This window comes from Lobosporangium transversale (genome assembly GCF_002105155.1).
Source record: "Lobosporangium transversale strain NRRL 3116 chromosome Unknown BCR41scaffold_64, whole genome shotgun sequence".
Taxonomy (NCBI): Eukaryota; Fungi; Mortierellomycota; class Mortierellomycetes; order Mortierellales; family Mortierellaceae; genus Lobosporangium; species Lobosporangium transversale.
In genome coordinates this window covers 442-25,267 of record NW_019029042.1, presented here as the reverse complement: position 1 = coordinate 25,267, position 24,826 = coordinate 442, and the positions used below count along the sequence as shown (strand labels likewise).

Here is a 24,826-nt window from a genome sequence, read left to right as displayed (position 1 = left end):
GAACAGTGCATATCACTAGGAGACATCGTAGAATAGTGCAGGTTTTTTTATGTTACGAGAACAGTGCTGACAGATGACGTTTGTAAAAGAAGGAATCAGAAGGAGTATAGGAGGGAGGTAAAAGCAGAAATCGAGATGAAGGTCAGGATGAGGAGTCACCAGAAGTAGGAAGAAGAGTGGAAGGACGAGGAGTTACTGGAACAGAGAGAAAGAGAATTGGCGAAATAAAGAAAGTCTACGATTACCACCATGGGATTTCAAGCTGTTGATGGTGAGTTAGATCCGTTGTTGCGTGTATGTAGAGATCGTAGATAATAAGAAAGACACTCCATGCCATCAGCCACAGGAGGGAAACCACAAAAAGTTCAAGTTTGAAAAGACGCGCGTGTAGATACACAACCCTTGTGAGTGGTCAAAGAACGGAGATGCGGTGTGTATCCTTTTAATAGTCTGTAGTAAATCCAATACGTTTAAACGTGGTTGGTACGCGAACACAAAATCCCGAATGTGCCATTAAAACAAAGTTTAGTATCGTAATCCACTGCGGATATAATTGTGGTAGGTATTCTTCACCCTTTTCCGCCATGCCACTACAAAATGCCAGAAAAATAAGAAAATAAGAGAAAAAATAAAGAGACCTAGATGTGGACAGTACATGGTCTTTGTTCGACTACAAGAGTAATGAGGCGTAACAGGAAAGGGGAAGGAGAGGATGCGCGAGTTGACTGAAGAGGGAAGAAGGAATAGATACGAGTAAGGTGAGATAGGAAGGAGTGGGATGAAAACACCACATTACGAGACTTTGAACTGTATCTCGCCAGGATACAGCGCGCACACACAACCTATCCTTTCTTCTTTCTTTCTTTTGTCCATCCTGCCCTTTGTCTTTTTAAAAAGATATCCATGGCTCCTATTGACTTTAGATTCTCATTGTGACAAGTATGAATATTTTGTTGATATCTCTGATACCCGATCTTGCTATCATCACTTCGTATATCATTCGTGCCACACATATGCCGAAACGGTGTGAAGTATGGAGCGGACAAAGGGGAAAGGGGGGAGGGGAGGCAGTACCTTGAATCTGTTTGACTGTGCTGTTGTTGCTGCTGCGATTGTTGTCATCGTTGCTCTTGTTATTTTTAGAGGTTGGAGCATCTTGCCGCATTTCAACATCATTATCGCTTTCAAGGTCATGATCGAGGCTACTTCTGCTTTCTGTACCAAGATCTCGCAGCTCTCTCAGCGAAACAGTGACCGTTGTGTTGTATGGCAGCCAGTCTGCTGACCTTTTTCCTTGTGAAGATGGAGATGTAGTATCATTTTGAAGAGTGGTCTCATGTTCATGTTGATATGCGACGATGGCATTGATAGAATCTTGGTGATCAGACGAAGATGTAGGAGAAGAAGGGGGAGATGATAACGAATGACCCGAGTCTGACGAGGAGGGAATACTCAGATCAAAACTGGGGTGGATGGCGAGAACATCTGCGTGACGGTTGGTATTTGGCCTGACATGGCTCGAAGTGAGACAGGGCGTTGAGGCCGGAGATCTTGAGTGAATAGAGGGTGGCAACGCTGAGGATCCAGAGGTAGAGCCCGTTGAAGTCGCAGTAGAATTAGTAGCGACAGCAACGACAACAGCAGCAGCAGCAGTGGAGGAGACGGTTGGAGTGGTGGCTGTGGCTGCGGTGGTGGTGGATGTCGTTGCAGCCGACTTGTTGCGATAGAGGAGCGGTTTATTCCAGGAAGAGGAGGGATCCTGCTGCATTATTGCGGTTCAAGTCGCTCAAAATTCACCACGCCCCGCCGGTGGCACTGAGTCGGGGGGAAAAGAAGAAAGGAAGGAAGAAGAAAAGGAAGGGGGGAGAGAAGGGTGGAACGGATTGTGAAGTAAAGGCAAGTGAATGGTTAGAGAGTGGACTTTTTTTTTTTTTTTTTTTTTTTTTTTTTTGGGCGCTAGAGAAGGAGAGGAAGCGCAGGTGTGCAGGAGAGGTTGTCGAAGCAAGAGTGAGAGAGTGAGAGAGTGAAAGAGTGAGAGAGTGAGTTGGAGGAGTAGGAGGAGCGAGGGAAAGGGAAAAGGAGTTAAAGTGAATAAGTGGATTGGGTGAATGAGTAGGTAAGACGAGGAGGATAGAATGAAAAAGGAGTTAATGAGCAAAGGAATTTAACGAATGAATGGATGAATGAATGGATGAATGAATGAATGATTCAATGAATGAATTTTACAGATTGAGTGAGCAAATTCCTAGATGTAAAGAGAGAGCGAGAGAGAGAGTGAAAAAGAGAGGGGGCGGGTGCAAAGAGAAAGAGAAAGCAGACATGGAGTGAGGAGAACGAGGAGTAAGTGAAAGCGTAAGAGAGTTTAAAAGAGAAAAGGGAACCAAAAAGAGCATGCACACACATGCTGGAAGATATCCACAGACACCATACACACACCATACACAAATAAATATGAAGCTCAATGCGCAAACACACAAAAGCACGCTCGAAAGAGGAGTGAAGAAAGAGTCTACTACACTTCCTTTGAGCCATTGAGCCTTTTATTTTTTATTTTTTTTTTTTATGAGTGCAGTGATCATTGTCGTTGCAAACATGCCCCTATGCTCCTATTTCCTTATCCTTTACTTTCCTTTAACTTGCTTCTCTACCTTGTCCCTGTAAGAAAAAAAAAATTGTGTACATGTACATGTAATTCAGATATTACTTGTACATTTATACATGTTGATGTACCATGTTTTGGACTATTTAATAGTCTAATTTTTTCCATTTTTTTATTTTTCGTCGGTTTATGATTGATTAGGAAAACAAGGGTGTTTGAACAGGAATGAAATGAACAAAATCAAATAGCATGAACAATTCACCTTCACCCATGAACACTTCAACGCAGTGACTATGGTGCTGTTTCTGCCTTTGACACGTCTCTTATACAAGTCAAACTACATGTACATTTGCAGCAATACGAGATCTGAAATAACTTTTTTTTTTTTTTTTTTCTCATTCATTCAACCCCTTTCATTCCTTTCAACTGCTTTTTTCCTTTTTGCGCAAACTCTCTGTATATATCGCTAATACTCCTTCTTTGTCGTCTTTCCCGCGACCTTGTAAGGTTGAGACAATAAACTGCAAGAACAGTTCCGAGAAATAAGAAAAAAACAAATCAACAACGATAATAGACTGATGACAACTATTCCCACTGTTGCAGATGCTCGTGCACTGGTAAAAAAAAAAAACTTTAGCCTTGCTTGTAAAAAAAAGAATGTTGAAGACACACATTTACATTTATATATAATATGCATCATTTGTATTTTAATGCATATTATCCAGAAGAGAGTGGCGGATGCTCTCTGTCAAAGCCGACATTTAGACACAGCAGCCAGCTTTTGACTGGTCCCCTGTTGGTTGTCCTTTATTCAACTCGGTTTGTTTTCTCGCCCCCCTTCCTGGTCCATCATCACACAAAAAAGAAAACATGGTTACATAGACCGACTGCAGCTTTTTATCTTTTCCTTTATTATTTTTTTTTTTTCTGCAGTTCTGCAGATATGGTATGACACTGTGCATGAGTGGAATGAAGCGCATCCATCTTTTTTGTGTAGCTGCACCGGAAACAGCTCCCGTCTCCCTTTCCTATTCCTATTCCTGTATCTTTATCCCCTGCTCTTGTTCCCTGTACAGGACTATACATACATTGTTCCTGTGCATGCTCCCTATTCGTGTTCCTGTCAAAATACATCCGATAGCAACAATAACAATCACAATCATAATAAGCTCGCCTGTGTGTTTGCATTTTTTTTTTTTTACACAACATTGGCTAATCATAGTTTACATCTCGTGTTCCGCTGGGTTGGGGGGTTATATTTTTCTAGTATGCATCTATGCATCACAAATAAATTTGACACGGTTTTTTTTTCAGTTCCGCCCAATCTGGAAACAAGAGAGGAGAAAAAGCAACTTTGTTATATTCCTAGCGCAATACCATTAAAATGAATTAACAAAAAAAATATAGGTCCAGGCTGTCTTGTACGCTCATGTCTGTCAGAGGTTCCATGATTTGGCCAGCTATGCCTCCGAACCTGTCAAGCAAAGAATCCATTTTTTGACCAAGCCTGATGGATCAAACCTCAAAGAGCTCTTTGTCTGGGATCTACCCTTCTTCTCATCCACACCCGTAGTAACATGGTCTCCCAGCCACTTTGAAAGCTTTATTCTTCAGCATTGGTCTGCAGATCAGTCACCGCTCAACCCTCCAGATATTGCAGTATCATGGGAAACCACCCCCGTCTATCACAGGATCTTGGATTCAGAAACTGTACAGGCTATTATACCAATCGGATCCGCCAATCAATCTGGAGGAACAAGTAACACAAGCTCGAGTGCTCGTGATCATGGTCATGACCATGATCATGATCGTAATGCTGATAATGACCCGCCATTGCTTGTGTTCATCGTCTTGACAATGGAAGAGATTCGTGACGAAGAAGCAGCAACATCCTCATTATCCAAGGCACCTAAAAAATTTATCTGGAGGTATCACAACATGATCGTTGCTAAAGAGAGCAACCTGAAAGATTCTGGATGGATACTGTTGGAGGAACACGATCCACAGTCCACATACACTATTTTCGGATCACCTTATGAACTTCATAGCAGTACCCCAGATATCGAGTTGCAGAACGAGGGTCATCAGCCTAGAGACAAAAATGATAATAACGATAGCGATAACGATGATGACGACAATTATTGGGGCCAATACGGAGATACAGAAGACGAATCAGCTACCGAAGGGGAGGCCCTCAGGCAGGGCAAAACATCTCTATCTAAAAACACTGTGGACGGCGCAAGCAACACGGCACGGGAGATCCATGCGGATGGTGACGATGCGGAGGAGGAAGCATACTGGAAAAAGTATGCGGAGCAACAGGAAAAACAGGAAACTTTGGAGCGCAAAAGGAGGTTACAGCAAGAACAGGAGCAACCACAACAGCATGACTCGCTATCGTCCTCAACCCCCCAAACTTTAGGCCATGTTGATCCAGCCATGCTATCGTCTCTTTTGAATATGTTAATCCCCAAAGATGTAGGGGTAGAGCACCGTACCTCCGGTTCTGAACAAGACTCTGTATCAACTTTCATAGGAGCAAGTGAGGGAGCAAAAGGAGAACAATTTCCCGACAACAATCGAATTCCAACTGTTGCCAATGTTACATCTGTCAATGTTTCTCAACAGCTGCAGGAGTCAATGCAGGTTCATGCAACAGCCCTGGGAGATTTACACTTGTCAACTCCAACCTTTCCTTCTCAATTTTCTCTCAACAACAGTATCCGTTCGAGATCCGAAATTTTAGACTCTTTGCGCGTCATCGTGCAGCAGGCCACCCTTTCAGGATACACCAAAGATGAAGTATTCAAGATGCTTGGCAATGCCTACAGTTCTCTTGAATAAGCAAAGATTACAAGCATATTACAAATAAATTAGGTTCCCCTTGGTATTCTATATAGGCTTTTTTTTTTTTTTTTTTTTTTTTTTTTTTTTATGATTGCAGGCAGTTAGAGACAAATATCCATTGGGTATCTCGTCTATTTACAGATCCATGGCCATGTCATTTGCAATCTCTTCCAACAAAGCCTCATCTATGCTGTCAGCGTCTCCATCTGGATCATCTCTACCTGCCTGAGGCTCAGCTTTAATGCTTGTTCCTGCTTGACTTGGTGATTCTTCTTTCTGTAGCGGACGCTTTAGTTCATGGATACTGAACCATCCAGGGCGGCGCTCCTGGCTCTTCTTGCCCCATATCTCCAGTAATCTTCCTCTTCCAGATTCGGGCATGTAACGTGCATCTGGTAACAATGTCTCCATCATTTCATACGCACCCTCGGGCTTGGGCTCTGTATAGTCTTCTTTTATCCAGCAGCTCGTGGGCTTTTCAAAGTCAATAATCACATCCGCTGTACGCTGATGGCGAATATCAAACCCGTCACCCTATTTAAGTAAACATGGTGAGTTTTTTTTTATTTTTTATTTTTTTATTTTTTTTACAGATAATGGACAACTTTACTCTGTATACCTTTTTAAACATGAGCAGGATTTCTTTTGATGATCTGAAAAAAGGTGAGGGCCGATTCAAATTCGTGTTGTTCAATGCCATCTTGTACCATACGAGATTTTCAACATAGCGACAACCTTTTGTCCAAATACCTTTGAAATGTTACTCACGATACTCTCTCTCACATAAAAAAAAAGAAAAAAAAATCAAAGGATACTCACCAAGACTGTGCATGATGGCGACTACCTCGGGCAAAATGTTCTTGTGTGTCCAGACACTGACAATCCCGTTTGGCATCAACTCGAGCACCTTTTCCATAATTGTAGCCTATTATTAAGGTAATTCACGATAAAATTTCAGCAAAATAAAAAAAAAAAAAAAAAAAAAAAAAAACTAAAACACAGTATCAAACCCTTCGTCTTAGAAGTGCTGAACATACAAAGTCTCTTGTGGTTAGTTGGCACAAGCCATCATTCCGTCCATCTTCAACAATAAAGTTCCATGGAGGGTCTGCGAGTACTCCTTGGATATCTGCAACAGGCTCTTCGAAGCCCTCTGAAAGCGACGTCCAATCAAAGTCAATCATCTTAGGAACTTCCTTGAAGCTAATAGAAACAACAGGAACATGGTCAATGGAAAAGAGACGTCTTCACATCTCAATCTGGAAGTAATAAAACGCGGACACAGATGTGCTTACATGGATCCTTCGACAGATGCTGCATCTAATTCAGCAAAAGGTTGGATCCTGTGCGCCCATGTTGGTCTCAGTTCAACATCCTTCGGGATAATATATTTGGGTATGTCTGGACATTCTACCCGCACAGGCCTTATGTTCTTCCAAAACAATGAAAGTCCCGTCTGCCCTTTAATTGAGCTTGTTGCCAAAGGCGCCTTCCTTACTTCAACTGGAATAAATCCTCTAGCTGGTGGTGTAGTGGTGGGTGTGACATTCCCTGCAACAGTAAGCGAAATAGTCTGTTTTTTAATCTGCTCGGTTCCAGCTTGATTGGATATATTCGTAGATTTTCTAAATTGATTAGAATAAATGATAGATACGATCATTTCCATTACTATGTCAGCTGCAGCACTCGGTAACATTGTGAAGAAAGCAGCATTCTCATTGTCATACTTCATAAAGGAAGCGTATTCAGCCAGTTTGTCATTAATGTCAATAGCGGGTATCATTTCAATTTCGTCTGGAGCTGGCTGTTTGCTCGGTCGGATTGACAAAGCTTTAGGCATTGCTGGCACTGTGGTTGCTTTAACTCTAGGCGCCTCCATAGCTGACTTAAACATGGTCACGGTTGACTTAGGAGCTGTGGATAGCATGTTTAATTTAGATGCCGATGATATAGAATCCGTTTTCTTGGGTCTACTGGCTGTAATTCGGGTCCTGATTACCGTTGAGAAAAATGAGTAAGAAATCATTAGCATCCTAAGGTCTTTTTTTTTTTTTTTTTTTTAAAAAAAAAAAAAAAAAAAAAAAAAAAAAAAGTATATAGGTACTCCAGCTATGTATTACTCACCCAACGTTGCTATGGTACTCCTTGATCCACCGGTTAACGTTCGCCTCAATTTCTTTGACTTCATCCGTGTTCCAGCGTTCGCTCAGTCCGCTGATAGCCATTTCTCCTCCGCTTCCTTTACTGATCATAACAAGCTTGCCTCCTTCCCAGGCATACGCAGGATCAGTCAATTTCTTAGTTTCTAAAAGTTTACGATAATATGAACTGCATTGATATCCTGCTTTGTGGCTGACAGACATGCTGAAAACGCCCCAGGATGTTCCAATGCGGATCCCACGTGCTTTCCATTCTTCCAATCGAGCCATAAACTCTCTTATCGATTTAGAACTCCATGGTCCATTTTGCTGTCCTTCCGTCGGGTCTAAATATGCAGAGATGAGGAACTAGGTCAATACTTTACCACTAAGATCTTTTAGAGCCCTTGCCGAATCCTTCAAACGTACCCACAAATCGATAATAGAATCCTTCTGTATTAGTCCTTCTATTCTCCCAGGTCTTTATACGCACTTCTGACCAGCTGCGGACCTGGGCTTCAGAAAAGACATCTTCCATGCCACTATGACTACGCGCTGGTTTCTGTGTTTTGGTTGGCTTTGCTTTATTCTGAGTCTTGCTCAATTGACTCTTTTGCCCAACTGTAAATAAGGATGAGGTCGAAGATATCATATTTCGATCTGCGGTTGTATTTTCGGAAGCCACTCGCCTATCAGCACTGGATATAGTTTCTATCGTCGCTCCTATTGATGATACAGTTTCTCTAGGCATAAAATCATCCATGTCATCCATGTCATCTATACCGCTGATGCCATCTATGTCATCTATATCACCGATATCATTCTGTTGAATATATTCGTCCTAGAAAAGTTTAATAAGTCAGGACAAACGCGTTAGACAGTTTTGCGACCTAAATCCAGAAAAGGTCCTGGTTGCATGCTATTACCTCTTTGCGAGCCTTTTTTATGGTAGAGGATCCTATCTCCTCGCTGAAGTCATCCTCGTCTAGTTCAGTCAGGTCGATAACTCCCTGTCAATCGATCAGAACGATTTGTTGTCAGTTTGTGAAGAAACACACCACAGTCCCGCTACAGTGTAATGACAAGGAAAAAGTGCTCTCCTACCCATGCCTGCTCAAGGGAATCAGATCTTGTCATAGGTTCTCCTTTCTCATCTTTTGTCTCTTGAAGCCTAATTCGTTTTAGGGACGAGTTGAGTGACTGCAGGGGACCAACGATGTTGCTACTGTCATTGCTACTGTTGGCTGTAGATGAAATGTCATTATGGGTGTCCAATCGAGACCTTGAGGCTTGCATTGCTGGTTAATGTTGAGAGTATTAAAAAGAGAAACATGTTAAGTTTATAAGTTTAGAGAAAAATAAATAAATAAACAATCGCGTCCAACACGCTTATTGAAAACGCCACTATTTTTTTTCTCCGAAGTGTATGTACAATATATGGGTGCACAAGCAAGAATGAACGGCGTGAACCTGGCTCGCCGCAGGGTCCGCTAAGAACCATGTGCGCTCCAATGTTGATCAAGGTGCATTCGGATACTTTGCTGGGGGAAACTATCACAGATATGCTGACCAATATTTTTTCACAAGCAGTCGCAGCCCATGCAACAGAACAGACCAATAGACCATGGTTGGACGGAGAAGCTGGAACCAACAGCTGGGACCACCGTCAATTGTCCGATCTTGGTGTGATATTTCCTAGTGTACATCATACTTTATATATACACCCATATTTTTTTTAAACCAGTACCCAACATTTGGCTTTTTAATCCTTTGTTTATTATCTGCTCTTCGTCAACCCCTTCTATCCTTCTTTCTCTCTTTTTATGTCCTTGTCCTTTGACTTTACTCCCTCTTCTCTATCCCATTATGAAGTTGACTATAGCTTCGAGATCTGAGAGATCACAATTCATATTGGATTTAACTGGCTCCCCAGAAGATGTCACAGTGGAAACTGTTCAAAATGAAATTACCAAACGATACTCAAGACTCTATCCTGCTCGCCAGCGCTTGACTACCGAGAAGGGTGTTCTCGAAAGAGGCAAAACTCTAGCGGACTACGGTATCATGGACGGTGATACTGTTTTATTCAAGGATCTTGGTACTGAATTGTGTTTTTTATCTGTGAACCATGTCATTAAGCTTCTCTTATCCTTATGGTCATTGCTAATAGTCAGCGGTTTTATTTTTTTTTTAAAAAAAAAAAAAAAAAAAAAAAAAGGCTCTCAAATTAGCTGGCGTACTGTATTTCTGATTGAATATGGTGGACCTCTGGTGATTCATCCTCTGGTCTACTTGCTTCCATCATTGTTCTATGGTCAGAATTTTGAACATAGTTGGATGCAAACGTGAGTAATACTTGGACTGGACGATTTTTAAGAAGATACTTTCCATAACTTGATCTGACTCTTTTTTTTATATAAATATATAACAAGTGTGACCTTCTGGATGGTGATGCTTCATTTCTTGAAGCGCGAATATGAGACAATCTTTGTCCATCGATTCTCGCATGGGACTATGCCCTTCCGTAATGTCTTCAAGAACAGTGCTCATTACCATTTACTCTCTGGCATCAACCTTGCCTATTGGGTCTATGGTCCCTGGAACGCTGCTGGCACTAAACTCGCAGAAAGAAGTGATCTACTTATTTATGGTTGCATTGTCCTTTATGCTTTTGCTGAACTCTCCAACTATCACACACATGTGACCCTTCGAAACCTTCGCCCTCCAGGAACCAGGGTCCGTAAAATTCCTCGAGGCTATGGCTTTGATCTTGTCTCATGCCCCAACTACTTGTTCGAGACCCTTTCATGGCTAGCGATCTGTATCTTGACTCTCTCTTGGTCTGCCCATTTGTTTTTCTTTGTAGCAGTGGGTCAGATGTACATCTGGGCTGTTAAGAAGCACAAGATGTATCGTAAAGAGTTTTCAGACTATCCTCGTGGACGCAAGGCTATGATTCCATTGATAGCGTAAATTAGATAATAAAGGAATATGACTTGAACGTATTTCCTGTACTTGTATAATTATGGATTTTTTTTTTTTTTTTTAAATATTTCTCAGAGATTGGGGATATTGTTTATTGCAAATGTGGCGAAGCAAACTTGGGGGTCCTCCACTCATGTAAAAAAAAAAAACTCGTAAGGCACAAAGACAGTTTTTGAGAGTTGTAAGGAGGGGATGAATACTGGAACAAAAGGTTTCAGGGCGATAAGCGAAGTAAGGTTAGAAGAGGAGGATGAAGACTTCTGGTTGTTTATGAAAGCTCTCAAGATCATGGAGACCAGAGGGTTAGAGGCCCCACGAAAAACAAAATTGAGATATGACATCATTTTTTCAATTGACTGTTTTTTTTTGCCACACGTCCAGTTCAGTTGTCTATTTTAAATTCAGCATGGTATGGGATACACGGGAGAGAGTGAAATCCATTTTTTTCTTTTTAAAAAATAAAAAAATACTGTTACTGTTACTGATGATGATGGTGACCTTGTTGATTTGAATCTGTAGGGCGCAGCCAATAAAAAGAAGGAAAAAAAAAAAAACGAAAGTGATCAAGGCAAGGTCATGAAGTCATGAGGATATGGAGTGAGTGGGAAAGCTTTGCAAAAAAAGAAATATTGTTATTCTTCCCACGAGTACTTTTGTGTATATATCTAAACATAAGGTTAAAAAAAAAAAAAAAAAAAAAAAGAGCTTGTTGGTGTCTTTTCTTTTCGTGGTTTATTCTTCTTTTCTTCTTCTTCATAAAAACGAATGCTAGCAAGGATCGTCGAGATCAGGACGACAAAGTAAGGCACCATAATGTCCTCTTTGCTAGATACAAATGTGATGGAGGAAGAATTACAAGCAAACTAAGCCCATTGTTCCCCTATTTGAGACTAGTCTAAAAAGAAAAGGCAATTGATGAGGAGTCCTCATAGGGTGAATGAGGCAATGACGATGACGACGATTGACTAAAGCCTAAGGACGTAGCATCAATAGCATGAATAGTAGTACAAATGGACAGGAACCCAGGATTTGATAAACAGGGTCATCTTATTTTCGAATATAAACCAGTTCAGACAAAGAGCCGTGTGAGGCTTGTGTTGGGCCATTCAAAATTTCGGATTCCAACCAAACGCATATAAAAAGGAACGGACTTCGCACAATTCGATCCTTTCTTTTCTTCCTTTCAAAAACCAACAATACCAACTCTCCACTACCTTTTCGCTTTTCTTCACATCACATTCCCGTCTTTAGTCGACCCTTAAAATTTTTATTAAACTCTTTGTCTGCTGAAGAGTCATTCATTCTAACATTCAAACACACCCATTCCAAGTTTAATAAAAAAAATTAAAAAAAAGCACAACCATGCCTTCGCACGCCCTTACCAACAAGGAGGTCATTCACCTGGAGCACCAGTATGGCGCCCACAAGTAAGTCTTGCTCAATTCACATCGTATGCCATATGATCTGCTCTTCCGACTAGCTATTCCATATACTTTGCAAACATTGACATGTGGATATCATTGCTACATCTTCAAATCACAGCTATCATCCTCTTCCCGTTGTCTTCTCGAAGGCTCAAGGCATCTGGGTCTGGGATTGCGAGGTATGTTTTCACTTTTTTTTTTTTTTTTTGCTTTTACTCTGGGCTGCATTGTGCTGCACTGCCCATGTCTGTTTTTGAAGAAAACACATGTTCCATCAAGGAAATAGAAGACAAACACATGTCCGGTTTCTTATTCCGGTTTCTCCTCTTCCTGCAATCAAATTCTCGTTAACCTCTAATGTTTAATAACCATCAATGGACTTATTTTGTGAACTACGTAGGGCAACAAATACATGGACTTCCTGAGTGCCTATTCGGCCACCAACCAAGGTAAATTCTCCCCCCTTTTTTTTTGATACAAGTATAAAGTTCATGGGCGCACAAGAGACTTTAGACTTGATGCAGTCTTAGTCTTCATTAGATCATGGCCAAATATAGCACAGACGTTAACAGACCCTCATCTCATTTTTTTTCCCCCGTTATTCTTCACATCTTATTTCAGGTCACTCGCACCCCAAGATTGTCAAGGCCCTTTGTGATCAGGCCCAGACCTTGTGCCTGAGCTCTCGTGCTTTCTACAATGACGTTTTTGGTCAGTATGCCAAGTACATCACCGAGTATTTTGGCTATGATAAGGTTCTCCCTATGAACACTGGTGCTGAGGCTGTTGAAACTGCAATCAAACTCGCTCGCAAGTGGGGTTACATGAAGAAGAAAATTCCTGATGGTGAGGCCGTTGTCTTGTCTTGCACTGAGAACTTCCATGGACGCACTGTCGGTGTCATCTCCATGTCAACTGATCCCGATGCTCGTCTTGGATTCGGCCCTTACCTGCCCAATGTCGGTCCTGTATGCCCCAAAACTGGTCGTACCATTCGCTACAACAACATTGAGGATTTAGAATACATCTTGGAACACAATGGCAAGAATGTTGCTGCTTTTTTGGTTGAGCCCATTCAAGGAGAGGCTGGAATCGTGGTTCCTGATGATGGATATCTCAAGAAGGTAGAGCAGCTCTGCAAGAAGCACAATGTCCTCTTCATTGCTGATGAGATCCAGACCGGTCTTGCCCGTACTGGCAAGCTTCTTTGCATCGATCATGATGGCGTCAAGCCTGACATTGTTTTGCTCGGCAAGGCTTTGTCTGGAGGAGTTTACCCCGTCAGCGCTGTCCTCGCTAACGATGAGGTCATGCTCTGCATTAAGCCTGGTGAACACGGCTCTACCTATGGTGGAAATCCTCTTGGATGCGCTGTCGCCATGGCTGCTCTTGAGGTTATAAAGGAAGAGAATTTGGTCGAGAAGGCCGCTGACTTTGGCGAGAAGTTCCGTGCTGCCATCTCCAAGATCCAATCACCCGCCTTGGCGCTTTGCCGTGGCCGTGGTCTCTTGAACGCTATTGTTATCGATGAGAGCAAGTCCAATGGCCGCACTGCCTGGCAGTTGTGCCTCTTGCTCAAGAGCAAGGGACTTCTCGCCAAACCCACCCACCGAAACATCATCCGCCTTGCGCCTCCTCTCTGCATCACTGAAGAGGAGCTTATGGATGGCGTTCGTATCATCGAGGAATCGCTTAAGGAGCTTATGACTATGACTGATGGGGAGGCCAAGGCACTCGAGGCCGAGGACTCGCACTAAGTGTGGTCTGGTTATTTATTTCACGGCCGTGAGAGCATCGATGGGGGAAAGTGGGTTCTGAAATGGAGGGCTGAAGAGGAAGGGAAAAGGGTTATCGAGAATACAGGATAGAAGATGAACGGAGAACCCAGATCGGCTTGGACGTTTTGTTCAAGGGTGGGGGAGAGAAGAGCGCTGAACGCGAATGTATTAACTAGATTTCCTTTTTTTCTTTTTCTTTGAACCCAGCTGCTTTTTAGTAGCTGGAGATTCGAAGGGAAAATGAGTCTGAAGTGGTTGGGCATCCTTTTTAAGGATCCTGTTGGATTTCTACGTCGGTTTTTTTTTTTTTTTTTTTTTTTTTTTTAAAAAAAAAAAAAAAAAAAAAAAAAAGAAAGCGAACGAGTTCGATGGGAGGGGATGATCATTACGGGCGTAAAAAAAACTTTATTGTTGTTTTGCGGCTCCTCTTTTTCCTACCTTTCAAGCCTTTCACGGTTTTTTTTTATTTTTTTTTATTTTATCAGTTCATTTTTCAACGGACATCTTCTATTTTGTTGGGACCATGCTTATATATTACTTTCTTTAAAGCTGGCCTAGCAGGATGTTGTAAATAATCATCCCTGTCATTACTATAATTATTAGCATCATTATGTATTTTCGATTACCTTTTACTTTTTACTTTTCTGTACTTTTATCCAGGACATTACTTCGTCCACACTTGCTTCCTATAATAATAAATATTCAATCGCAATAGCATCCAAAAACCAATGCCAGTACTTACGCTCTTTGCATGGTATAACATTATTATTTAAAATATTTATTTTTGTCAATCTATTCTCCGCGCATAAACTTCATGGTCATTTCATAGAAAAAGAATGTGGCAGCGTTGGCAGGGAATGCACGCGCCATCGTAGGACCGAAGCCCTTGAACCAGACCTTCCAATTACCACCACTCGCTTCGACCCGGAGGGAGCGGAAACATTCTAAAGAACTCTTGTAACTCAAGTTGCTTTGCATCCTAGATTTGATCACATCCTGAGGGTAGCAAGGAACCCAAGCTCCAAAGCCAGCAATACCACCTGCCAATAACAACTCAGGGGTCGTCAACTGATCTACACGTCCATTATGGTTAAGATGAGCCAATATCCGTTTGCCTCCTTCATAAGTTACTATGAGAATGTGAGTAAGAAAAGAAAAAAAAAAAAAAAAAATTAATAAAAAAACATCATTTGAACACTCGACCCCTAGAAATTTTGACGTTTAGAAAAAAAAAAAAAAAAAAGTTTTACCAAAGTACGAAAAGTAGGAAGGAATATCACGCAGCAATGTAATGTCCATGCCACGATAAAGACCTCTCAATCCCTGCTTGCGGAAAGTCCGGATGCCTGCATCCAGTACTCCCTTGTACTACAATGAAAATGAGGAATGATAAAAAGTTGTTTGTTTTTTTTTAACCTGTGTAACCGTTTGCCATGTGTCAAGATTGGGAGCAGATCATTTTTTTTTTTTTTTTTTTTTTTTTGTTTTGCTTTGTTTTTTTGACCACTTACAGGTTTGACAGCGATGGTGGTTGAAGTTGAAGGTGGAATGGTGAGGATGCCTGCTGATGGACCATACTGTGTCTGAAGCTTGACTTTTAAAAGCTCCACGGGACAGTTGACGAACGCCATCACACCTCCCGCCATGGATCCTGCTGTCCCAATTTCGACTATAGAAAGTAAAAAATAAAAAATAAAAATCTGATCAATTTCAGTCACGAGTTTTTTTTTTTTTTTTTTTTTTTTTTTATCATGTTATCGTTAGTATTATATATAATAAACTCACGCAAGGAAAGAGTCTTGGTCTCATCGCCACCTTGGAGAATGCGTCTAAAAGTCCCATTGGCTGCAAACATCACAGCATTGCTATCCATTGGAGATTAAGAAATTGTGAGTCATCCTTTGTATGAACAGTAACATAAACTCAAAAAAAAAAAAAAAAAAAAAAAAGGCTGTTAGTTAGCCCTACCAAATTCCGATTCCCATTAATGGCGAAGTAACACCCTTGTAGAGACCCAAAGGCTATATATATATATATATACATATAAAAAGCAAAGACGGTGAAGGTGAACAAAGAGTCCGCTGAATAAAGTCAATGATAGAATAAAGCGTCCAAATCCAAACATTACGCCTTCCTCCTTAATGGTCATTCTTAAACAATCCATGGCTCCCTTGTACTTTGGTGGATTCGGTTGTGTCTGTAGTCGGACCTATTTCAATAGGGCCAGAAGGTCAAAAGAATTAATATTACAACCTCCCCTTTCTTTTCCAATTTTTTTTTTTTTTTTTTTTTTTTTTTTGCAATTCAATCCAACAGTCTGTTTGTAACGCCCAAGGCTTATTTACTTTCAATGTATCGAAGGGGTGACCTATAAGTTATGAGAAAACAAACGAGGGAGAAAAACTAGTGAATTCGCTAGACCATTATGATCCATAAACGTTACGTCCACAAGTCTTTTTTTTTTTTTTTTTTTTTTTTTTTTTTTAATAAAGTGGATTCTTGACATGGACTTGCATGAATGAGATTCCTGTACCTGAAATGACCTGTGCCCAACCGCCGACTGTGCCTGCTACGACATCATTAACCCAAGTAGGAAGAACGAATTCGTTCCTCTGCAATGTTAATCCTGACATTAGATTTCAGCCTTTCTTTTATGTTGAATTGAAGAAGACAGGGAAGAAGAGGTGAACAAACAAACAAACAAAAAAAAAAAAAAAAAAAAAAAGGCCCGGAATTTTTATTTAATTGATTATTTGATGAGATATCGATATGATTCCAAGAACCCAAAAAACAAAGTCAATCGCTGGCAATAGAAGAGGTGAATAATAGTGATAGGCACCGTGGGAAAAACAGACCAATAGGGCGAATTCACCAACTTGATCATTGATCTTTCTGATCTCTATAGTCCGCATCTAAAAAAAATAGTAGAGATATCTTATACAGGGACACTGGATGTCGAGCTATAGTTGCGACCTTCGGAAACAGATCGAATAATAACTGTTAGATCACTCTTCAGACCCATTACAAACAGCGACATTGCGAATCATAAGACAGACCATAAACACTTACTATCAGCATTTGCGAGAAGTCTTGCACGAGCCTCATCTTGCTCACGCTCCCGATGATCTCTCACATTGGCAGATATCTGATGAGTTGATGATGATCCTTGATTTGCTACTGCCGAGTCTTGAGTACCTCCTGCAGGCTTACGACTTTTAAAAAACCTATCGCGCTTCCTGATACGAGTAGTATGGGCTCGCTGTAGCTTCATGCTCAGATGTCCATCTCGAACAGGCATAGGTTTGCCCTGGATCATGAGCACAGTATCCTGACAGGCCCACACAATTTCACGCAACATGTCCACTGGATTGAAACCATCCCATAGTGACTTTGTGATTGGTGTTGTAACGCCCGGAATGACATAGGGTCGATAACTGAATGAATAGACATGCAGAATGGAGAAAACGACCATTTCAATGCAAATTAAGACGGATGAGATCCCGAGCTCTACGTTGAGGATGGACCAGTTATTCTCTGGCTTGAAAACCTCTAAAAAAAAAAAAAAAAAAAAAAGAATCGTTTTGTATAAACTGTGTTCCTGATATTGTCAACCGGACAATGGGGGTTTTCTATGAAAAAAAACCCCTTGATTAATCTGTTACGATTATGAAGACATACCAAGCGCGCCCAAAAGACTGAGGACACATGTCTGCCAGTAGCAGAAGAAGACGACCATTTTAACGCAAAAGAATTTCATGAGAGGCGCTAGACGGAAGGGAAGACCAGAAGGACCTGGTTATTATCTTCTTGACCATAACATGCTACCATCTCTTTAGCTCTCCTGTGCCAAGGATGTATTACGCAAAAACTTACAATGTTCCTGGATCTCCAAGCTGATGGTTTCATAAAAGAGGACCTGAATATTAAAAATAACAAAAACAATAAAACGACAGTCAGTTGACGAGTCCAGTAATAATAGCTACACGTAACCGACACTTGACCTTAGATAAATTCTTGGGAAAACCTTACAAGACAGTAAAGTGCCACACTTGCGGAGAAAAAGTTGATGATGGTAATGTAGATCATTCCAAAGTGAAAATCATATGTGGTTTCACAGTACAGTCCATAGTATTGCAGGATGACAGCGGCTAGAGTGCAGAGAGGTTTGATGGCCACATATTGCAGGATACCATACTTCATGTAATGTAGAAAGTTTTCATTTAGTGGGTTGTAATAGAAACAGTTGAGTGGATATAAAAGTTTCCGCCGATCTGATCCAGTGATTTTAGATCGTTGCGTCTCATTGTCGTCGCCCAGGTAGGTGAGCAAAAGGATGAAGAATGAATAGATCACAAATGCCTCGTAACAGTCGCGGATTGTTTCGAAATAGACGGCCTCCTTGTAAAACCGGTAGGAAAGAAAGGAAATAATGGCATAGACTGGGATCATGAGCACGATTCGCATGATATGGCCTAGAATTATTTATCATAACATTTTAGCAGAATGTTATTTTTTCTTTCGGCTATCTATCATGAGTGTGTGTAAATGCACCTCGCCACAAAAAAAAAAAAAAAAAAAAAAAAAAAAACATTGCTTACGTTGTTCTGATGGCTATGGGTCAGTAAAGATGCACCAAAAACAATTAGATAGAGTCAGCTTCAGCTCAGCCATAAGAAAAAAAGAAAAAAAGTTGGCAAGCCTTTAGTTATACTTGCCTTATTGTAGTTCTTTGCATGTCTGTACAGAAGATGGAACGAAATCACTGTAGCGAAAAAAGCACATGTCCCAGAGAGGGCCCATCCGATGAGATGGCCTAACAGGAGATACAAAGATAGAGATATAAGGTAACAACAAAGTTGATCAATTGAGCATGGAGTTATAAAAAACCGATAACCAGGAGAATGAGGAGAAAAATCTCTCTTCATTTCGTTTTATAAAATCATTAAATGCTCAAGTGTATCTTTTCAAGGAATGACAGGGAAGTATCTCTAAACAGAAGAGAAGAAGAAAAGAAAAAAAAAAAAAAAAAAAAAAAAAAAAAAGAAGCCTACGTTTTCCATTTAAACCATTGTGATCTGGCCATATAGTTGAACCTGAGGGATCATTCTCGGGAGAATCATAATCTGGACATTCATGAGAGTAAAATAAGTACATGTCTGAATGCAGAGATGGCCCGAATGGGGGAGATGAGAGGAGGAAAGAGTGGATAATAAAAAAATAGGTTGGATATCAAGGCATCTTGCTTTTATTTTAAGTCCGTGCACCTTTGTCGGATCTCGTTCCTGGAGGCTGGCATAGTCAGTGGCATTGCACTCTTGTCAAATCCCCGATTAACGTTTAACATGTATACGTCAACTCATGTAAGATTGTTACCCGCTTTCCGCTGGTTAACGACGACCATTCATCGATGTTCGCCAATTTTTAAGCCTAGACGTTCACCACTTAGGTGGATCATTATAAAGACTGCATTTTGAGTGGCACAGAGCACTCAGTCTTGAAACCAAGACACACAAACGCCATGAAATTTTATTGCCTTCAAGGTTTTCATTGCAGCTTAAGTAAGCATGTTGTTATGAGTCGTGTAACCATTTTCCCTAGTGCTTCATCTAGAATGGGCCTTTGATGACACGCGAAAGTGCGTGATCGACGATAGAATATAGACTAAACTAGAAAGGAGATCTGCTCGTTGATTATGATTAATGATTAATCTTTCGAACTAATATCTTCCGATCTTCCTTAGGCTCTGGTATTTTGTCTACGGATCCTTCTGGTTCATTGAGTCTTCTCGGCTCGATATCAAGCCTGATAGTGGGCCTAAACAGTTGGTTGGTGCATATTTTGTTCTATACAGTGTTTTTAATTGTTTTCGCCATTTTAAAAAATGGATTCGCTATTTTCAATTTGAGTTTCTCCAAAGAAAAACAAGATTTATCCAATTTAAGCTATTAAAATTATCCCACAAGTTATCCGAATGTGTCTAAAATATTATCAAGTTCTCCAAACTGATAACCGAACCGATTATTAGAATTATCTAAACATCATGTCTTTATTAGCAAGATAGGCGACCAATTTGAGTAACTTTACATACATATTATCCTAAATATTAGCGTTTTTTTTTTTTTTTTTTTTTTTTTTTTTTTTCACTGAACTCTCACAGACCTAGAGATTATATTCTCTGTTGAGACACCTTGGGAAGAAGGTGGTTGCATGACGAATCCAACTTTGACAATCCTACCGAGATATGGACTTGAATGCGTCCTGAAACCTAGAGCGCATGGTCTCACCAGCCTCAAGGCGGCTCCTCTTGAACGTGTTCTTGACTTTTGACCAGCATTCTTCAATCGGATTCAAGAACGGTGAGTATGGGGGTAGATATTCACAAAAATGCCCTGCTTCTTCTATGAGGTCCCTGACTAGCGGAGACTTGTGAATACGCGCATTATCCATTAGGAAAGTATATCCATGCATCTCTTTAGCCTCCAATATCTCAAGGACTTCACAAATGAAGTCCCTAAAATAGGCACCCGTTGTTGAGCAACCAACTATACCGTCCTCGGACACCTGCGGAGGTCATGCTGCATTCCTACCACGGCCACGGCCCCCACGACCACGACCATGGCCACGACCACCATTGCCTTCTGGTATTGTGCCAACGCGCCAACGCGCCATGCTCTTTACAACGCGTTTTTTCTTTTTTTTTTTTTTGAATTCCAAGAAAAAAATTCAACGCGGTGGATAATTTTCAGGACGCGCCGATAAAATCACAAGGTTCCATGGTTGTTTCCGCATGACCTTCTGGAATGTTTGAACTGCATGGTTGGACAAAATTTGTAAACACTCGGATAAATTTCTCCGCCCTTTTCGGCTAACTTTTTAACTTAACTTTGGACAACTTTTTTATTCATTGGAGAAATGTAAAATAAACATAGAGAAACTTTATTTTTACTTAGCGAAAACAATTAAAAACGCTGTAACTCTGAAAGGAGCTTTTGCAAATGCTTGCTGTGCTCAATCTCTTCACCCGCGATGTTCGAGAGACAAGTGACGCGTCTCGCGCGTCTCTGGTTTCGTGTTTGTTATCAAAATAAAAGCGTTCTTTTTATTCTTGTCTAAATACTTTGTTCTCTTTTCTTTCATACTTTGACTGGTTCCTTTCTTTCAAAGACATTATTAGCTTTTTGATCATTGTCATCAATGGCTTTCATGTCTTTCATCCTTGTAAAGAACTATACCATTTCTGTCTCATCACTATAGATCACAAGGCTACCCTTCATTGTGGAAACGTATTTCATGAGCCCAGCGTGCAGAAAAGTAGAATGAACTGTTATGGCTGTATTGGTTAATAACGTACGATCCACAAAACCTTGAGACGTAGGGGAAGTTGCATCAAGAGTATCACTAATTGTAAAACAAAAGAGAAGATGGTTAACCTAAAATATTTGTTTAATTCAAATAGCGCCGTTGTAGCATTCTTTTCTCAACGTCGTACGATTTGACGGGGCTATCGGCCTGAAAAGAGCCACAACAAGGTAACAGACGCGTTAGATTAGTCATTTGTCTTTTGACGCATTATACACAAGCTAGACATTGTCATTTATGGGTTCTTGTTTTATTGCTTATCAGCCTGAGTGAAACCTGGCTCTTTTTTGTGAGACGCTTCTCGATGTCAGACTTCTCGAGGCATGCTCCACGAGAATCCCTTCAAAGGTACGCACAGAGGCTCCACGGCCGAATCGCATATATCCAAGCGAGGACAGATCTTAGGCTCGTTCCCATCCATCTCCGTAAGTGCATCTTTATAAAAATGTTTCCATTTTTGGATGCTACCTACTGGAGGGGCTGGTATAGGCTCGGTGCCATCCTGTCTGCAAAGCGGCAAGCCACCAATCACCGTTCCATAAATGGAAGGCGGGCTCTCTACTTTGCAGACAGGATGGCACCGAGCCTAGGGCTGGTAAACAACTCGACCTTTTACTATACCTTGGCAAGAAAGGAAGGTGATTAAGGGCCGGAATTATTTGTTCACCTGACTGAATTAAAAAATAAGCTATCTCTTGCCAACTACCTTAACCTCAAAGAAAATTTACTAAAAATATTGTTCTCAAGCCTAGTAACCATCTTTTGTTGGAAATTGTACCCCGACAAGAGATATCAAAATCAACACCCATAAACTTAAAGGAAAAGGAAACTGGAGTTCTGGCGTCAGTTCCCGAGGCGATCACCATGATTAGGTCCAACAACACCTTTATCAAGGGCTATAGAGCACAAAGGAAAAAAAGGTTCATATATATTTATAAAGCGGTGTGCTACTATCACGGGATGTAATTTTGGTGGCATAAAGAATTACAGTTTTTTTTTGTAACCTTCAGTTGCATCTCACTACTCAAACAGATCTTTTTACTCTTTTATTCTTGTACAATAATGCCGAAAGCAAAATCAGTCAGGGGTACTCGGAATTCGCCAATCTCTAGATCTTCAACCACGGACAACAAATCTCCAGCAAAATCCAAAAACAACGAGTCTCCCAAGCCAATTAAACTGAAACTTTTCTGCCTTGTGGAAGGAGAACCGGCATTCTCAGTGAACATTAATTCCGACCAAACTATTGACGAATTAAAGAAGGCCATCAAAGCAAAGAAGCCGGACCTCGATCATGTCGCCGCTAATCTGCTCACTCTTAAACTCATCTCTGGTGGTGCAACAAGGGAGGGAATACGCAAGTTGTCCAAAGGGTCACTCAAGGTCCTTGACAACGTACTTGAAAAACTCCACACTTTACTTTCCTGACGGGGCAGCAGATAATCTCATTTACATTATTGTTGAAGTACCGAAGCGAGGTATGCCTTTAGTTCTTGTTGGTGGTCGACTGATGTTTTCGCCTTAAGGCTTCAAAACTACCTTCTGAAACTATTCTATTTGTTTATATTTTGACAAACAGTTTCGAAAAGAGATCGAGATCAGCTAGAGGATGGCGAGGGTGATAGGAGCTCCTCCAAAAAGACCAAGCTAGACGAGGACAACCTAATGAGGGCAATTAGTGCAGCGGGACTTGCCCAAAAGGCTATAATAAACGGCGATCCTGATCTCTCCGTGCTTACGAGTAAAGAACTGGTTTCATTACTTGCTAATAATGGCGCCAGGGTGAGTAGGACTGATCTGCACTATTCAATATTCCGAACGGCCACTTCCCTCCAAAACGGATCATTTCAAGAATTGGACGTGATATCCAGCCCTTTGGGGACAAAGCTTCCCGTGATCAACATGAAAGATCTGTACGTAAGGTCAGCTTTCAAAGAACTCTACGACACAATCGTCAAGGGTCTTTATATAAATGGAGATGATAAAGGGCCTGCAGCCGACAAAATTGTTGTTACAGGGACAGCCGATATAGGTAAATCATCCTTTCTCGTATACTTCGCTATCCGAATGCTTGCCACGAGTAATGTTGAAGACCCGCCTATTATTATCATCCAGAGAAAGGAAAGTTCAAAGTGTTATGCTTTTGGTGGACGATCTGTTGTTCGGTATGGGGACATAGAGGATTTTAGGCCCTTCCTGGATCTACCCAGCACTTGGTTCCTAGTCGACGGTCCACCAACACCACTGCTCACGGAAGCCAGGACTATCTTTTCAGTGTCACCAAAAACTTTCCATGACAAGAATCCGTATAAAGATATTGAAAAGAGAGTCGAATGGAAGTACTACATGGCTCCGTGGGAGCTAGATGAGTTAAAAGAATGCAGAAGCAAGGTTGAAGCCTTTCAAATGGTCCCTGAGGATTTTATGGAACACCTGTATGATTTGATTGGTGGAGTGCCAAGGTATGTCCTCGAGGTGCCGCAGAAAGGACTGCGCAGATACCCCGCAGAGGATCGTTGTAAAGAAGAAGTGAGAGCAAAAATAGAAATGAGTACACTTGACCGCATTCAGCAAGCCCTTGTCAACATGAAGATACTTCAACACTTTGAACAAGCTAAGAATTCACTATGGTACAGCAGCCGTCTTCTTTACCGTTATCCGACAGAAGACCATGACAGATTTAAATTAGTATGGGCTTCAAATTATATCATGGAAAAGGTGTATGATGCAGCGGACGACAATACTTGGAATGAAATATTGAATCGGCTTGCCAATGGCAAAGTCGGTGAAGATAGAGGAGCAATGTTCGAGCTTTATATGCGGCGCATACTACGGATAGGCAACCGTTGCTTTCAGGCCAGGAACCTTGATGACAATACTGAAATAACCATCGATATCAAAGCTCGCCCGGACGTTAAATGGTTCAATACTCTTGAATGTTACAAGGACAAGATGCAAGGATCGCTATGGATCCCAAATAGCAAAAGATTTGCCTGTGTGGATATGTTACTTGCTCCGAACTATCTCCTTCAAGTTACGACGAACAAGGATCATGGCATCAAAAGCAAACCCTTCAAAGCGTTTTTGAAAAGTATGCGAGAAAATAAGTGGATTCACTCCTCTGAGGAGGTTGCACTTATTTTTGTTGTTCCACAAGACCAGATTAAGGAGTTCATGAAACAAAATTTTAAGACTGGGACAAATCGTGTGGATTCCAAAGCTACAAAGGAACTCCTAGATGTCAAGCAATATATTATGGGGATTGATCTGCAAGCAGAACTTAGGCACATGAGAACAAGAACAGAGCGGTGAATGGACATGCGAATTAAGGTTATTATAGATGTACATTATTAATAATATAGTGAAGGTGTGATCCTATCCCTATTGAAAAATAGCTTTTGAAAGAATGCAGGATGTTAGAGTCCTCGTCAGAAAGTCAGAGACACGTTTCTAAATTGGATAGAATACTTTTTTTCGGATACCAAAATTGTAAAGGTTAAGTCAAATTGAGTATTTTAAAAATAGAGCCTGACCACGTTCAGACGTGAAAAGTTGGAAACAGACACACCCATGGTGCCATGAAAAGAATGCATGCATCCGTGTAAAGCGTTCCCTAGAAGATGTATGTTTATTGATACAAGGGACATGCTCATTGATACAAGATGTATATGTTCGTTGTTACACAACAATATAAGA

At 41.0% G+C, this 24,826-nt stretch overlaps 9 protein-coding genes across 9 annotated transcripts; 4 read left to right on the top strand and 5 right to left on the bottom strand.

The window, feature by feature from the left end:
- Positions 1 to 260: 260 nt before the first annotated feature.
- On the bottom strand, positions 261 to 1,956 carry BCR41DRAFT_211540 (hypothetical protein). Its single transcript, XM_022019963.1, has 2 exons — positions 1,075 to 1,956; positions 261 to 450 (listed from the first exon to the last, which is right to left on the bottom strand). The coding sequence occupies exons 1-2, from the start codon at positions 1,766 to 1,768 to the stop codon at positions 443 to 445; spliced, it is 702 nt and encodes a 233-aa protein (XP_021876050.1). The 5' UTR covers positions 1,769 to 1,956; the 3' UTR covers positions 261 to 442.
- A 1,457-nt stretch (positions 1,957 to 3,413) lies between these two features.
- Positions 3,414 to 4,219, top strand: BCR41DRAFT_211536 (hypothetical protein). Its single transcript, XM_022019962.1, has one exon. The coding sequence runs from the start codon at positions 3,548 to 3,550 to the stop codon at positions 3,980 to 3,982; it is 435 nt and encodes a 144-aa protein (XP_021876049.1). The 5' UTR covers positions 3,414 to 3,547; the 3' UTR covers positions 3,983 to 4,219.
- A 1,362-nt stretch (positions 4,220 to 5,581) lies between these two features.
- BCR41DRAFT_313815 (hypothetical protein) lies at positions 5,582 to 6,341 on the bottom strand (the record flags this gene model as incomplete). The annotated part of the gene is made up of 3 exons (XM_022021158.1): positions 5,582 to 5,980; positions 6,057 to 6,181; positions 6,266 to 6,341. The coding sequence occupies 3 exons, from the start codon at positions 6,339 to 6,341 to the stop codon at positions 5,582 to 5,584; spliced, it is 600 nt and encodes a 199-aa protein (XP_021876048.1).
- A 1,225-nt stretch (positions 6,342 to 7,566) lies between these two features.
- BCR41DRAFT_313836 (hypothetical protein) lies at positions 7,567 to 8,122 on the bottom strand (the record flags this gene model as incomplete). Its single annotated transcript, XM_022021159.1, has 2 exons — positions 7,567 to 7,931; positions 8,014 to 8,122. 2 exons carry the CDS (start codon positions 8,120 to 8,122, stop codon positions 7,567 to 7,569), a joined length of 474 nt encoding a protein of 157 aa, XP_021876047.1.
- A 1,220-nt stretch (positions 8,123 to 9,342) lies between these two features.
- On the top strand, positions 9,343 to 10,586 carry BCR41DRAFT_382353 (3-oxo-5-alpha-steroid 4-dehydrogenase-domain-containing protein). Its single transcript, XM_022027356.1, has 3 exons — positions 9,343 to 9,682; positions 9,803 to 9,929; positions 10,017 to 10,586. Exons 1-3 carry the CDS (start codon positions 9,451 to 9,453, stop codon positions 10,555 to 10,557), a joined length of 900 nt encoding a protein of 299 aa, XP_021876046.1. The 5' UTR covers positions 9,343 to 9,450; the 3' UTR covers positions 10,558 to 10,586.
- A 1,345-nt stretch (positions 10,587 to 11,931) lies between these two features.
- Positions 11,932 to 13,750, top strand: BCR41DRAFT_379216 (ornithine aminotransferase; the record flags this gene model as incomplete). Its single annotated transcript, XM_022027200.1, has 4 exons — positions 11,932 to 11,996; positions 12,112 to 12,172; positions 12,394 to 12,442; positions 12,615 to 13,750. 4 exons carry the CDS (start codon positions 11,932 to 11,934, stop codon positions 13,748 to 13,750), a joined length of 1,311 nt encoding a protein of 436 aa, XP_021876045.1.
- Positions 13,751 to 14,575: 825 nt separating this feature from the next.
- On the bottom strand, positions 14,576 to 16,374 carry BCR41DRAFT_281321 (mitochondrial carrier domain-containing protein; the record flags this gene model as incomplete). The annotated part of the gene is made up of 8 exons (XM_022020235.1): positions 14,576 to 14,901; positions 15,022 to 15,139; positions 15,292 to 15,440; positions 15,557 to 15,636; positions 15,740 to 15,792; positions 15,900 to 15,980; positions 16,117 to 16,139; positions 16,305 to 16,374. Coding segments are annotated over 8 exons (900 nt in total), but the record flags the coding sequence as incomplete, so codon positions are not given.
- A 125-nt stretch (positions 16,375 to 16,499) lies between these two features.
- Positions 16,500 to 18,965, bottom strand: BCR41DRAFT_328860 (organic solute transporter Ostalpha-domain-containing protein). The gene is made up of 8 exons (XM_022021711.1): positions 18,823 to 18,965; positions 18,487 to 18,584; positions 18,370 to 18,382; positions 17,801 to 18,243; positions 17,645 to 17,687; positions 17,450 to 17,536; positions 16,841 to 17,320; positions 16,500 to 16,744 (listed from the first exon to the last, which is right to left on the bottom strand). The coding sequence occupies exons 1-8, from the start codon at positions 18,923 to 18,925 to the stop codon at positions 16,707 to 16,709; spliced, it is 1,305 nt and encodes a 434-aa protein (XP_021876043.1). The 5' UTR covers positions 18,926 to 18,965; the 3' UTR covers positions 16,500 to 16,706.
- A 4,161-nt stretch (positions 18,966 to 23,126) lies between these two features.
- On the top strand, positions 23,127 to 24,570 carry BCR41DRAFT_363548 (hypothetical protein). Its single transcript, XM_022025901.1, has one exon. The coding sequence runs from the start codon at positions 23,198 to 23,200 to the stop codon at positions 24,440 to 24,442; it is 1,245 nt and encodes a 414-aa protein (XP_021876042.1). The 5' UTR covers positions 23,127 to 23,197; the 3' UTR covers positions 24,443 to 24,570.
- The last annotated feature ends 256 nt before the right edge of the window (positions 24,571 to 24,826 follow it).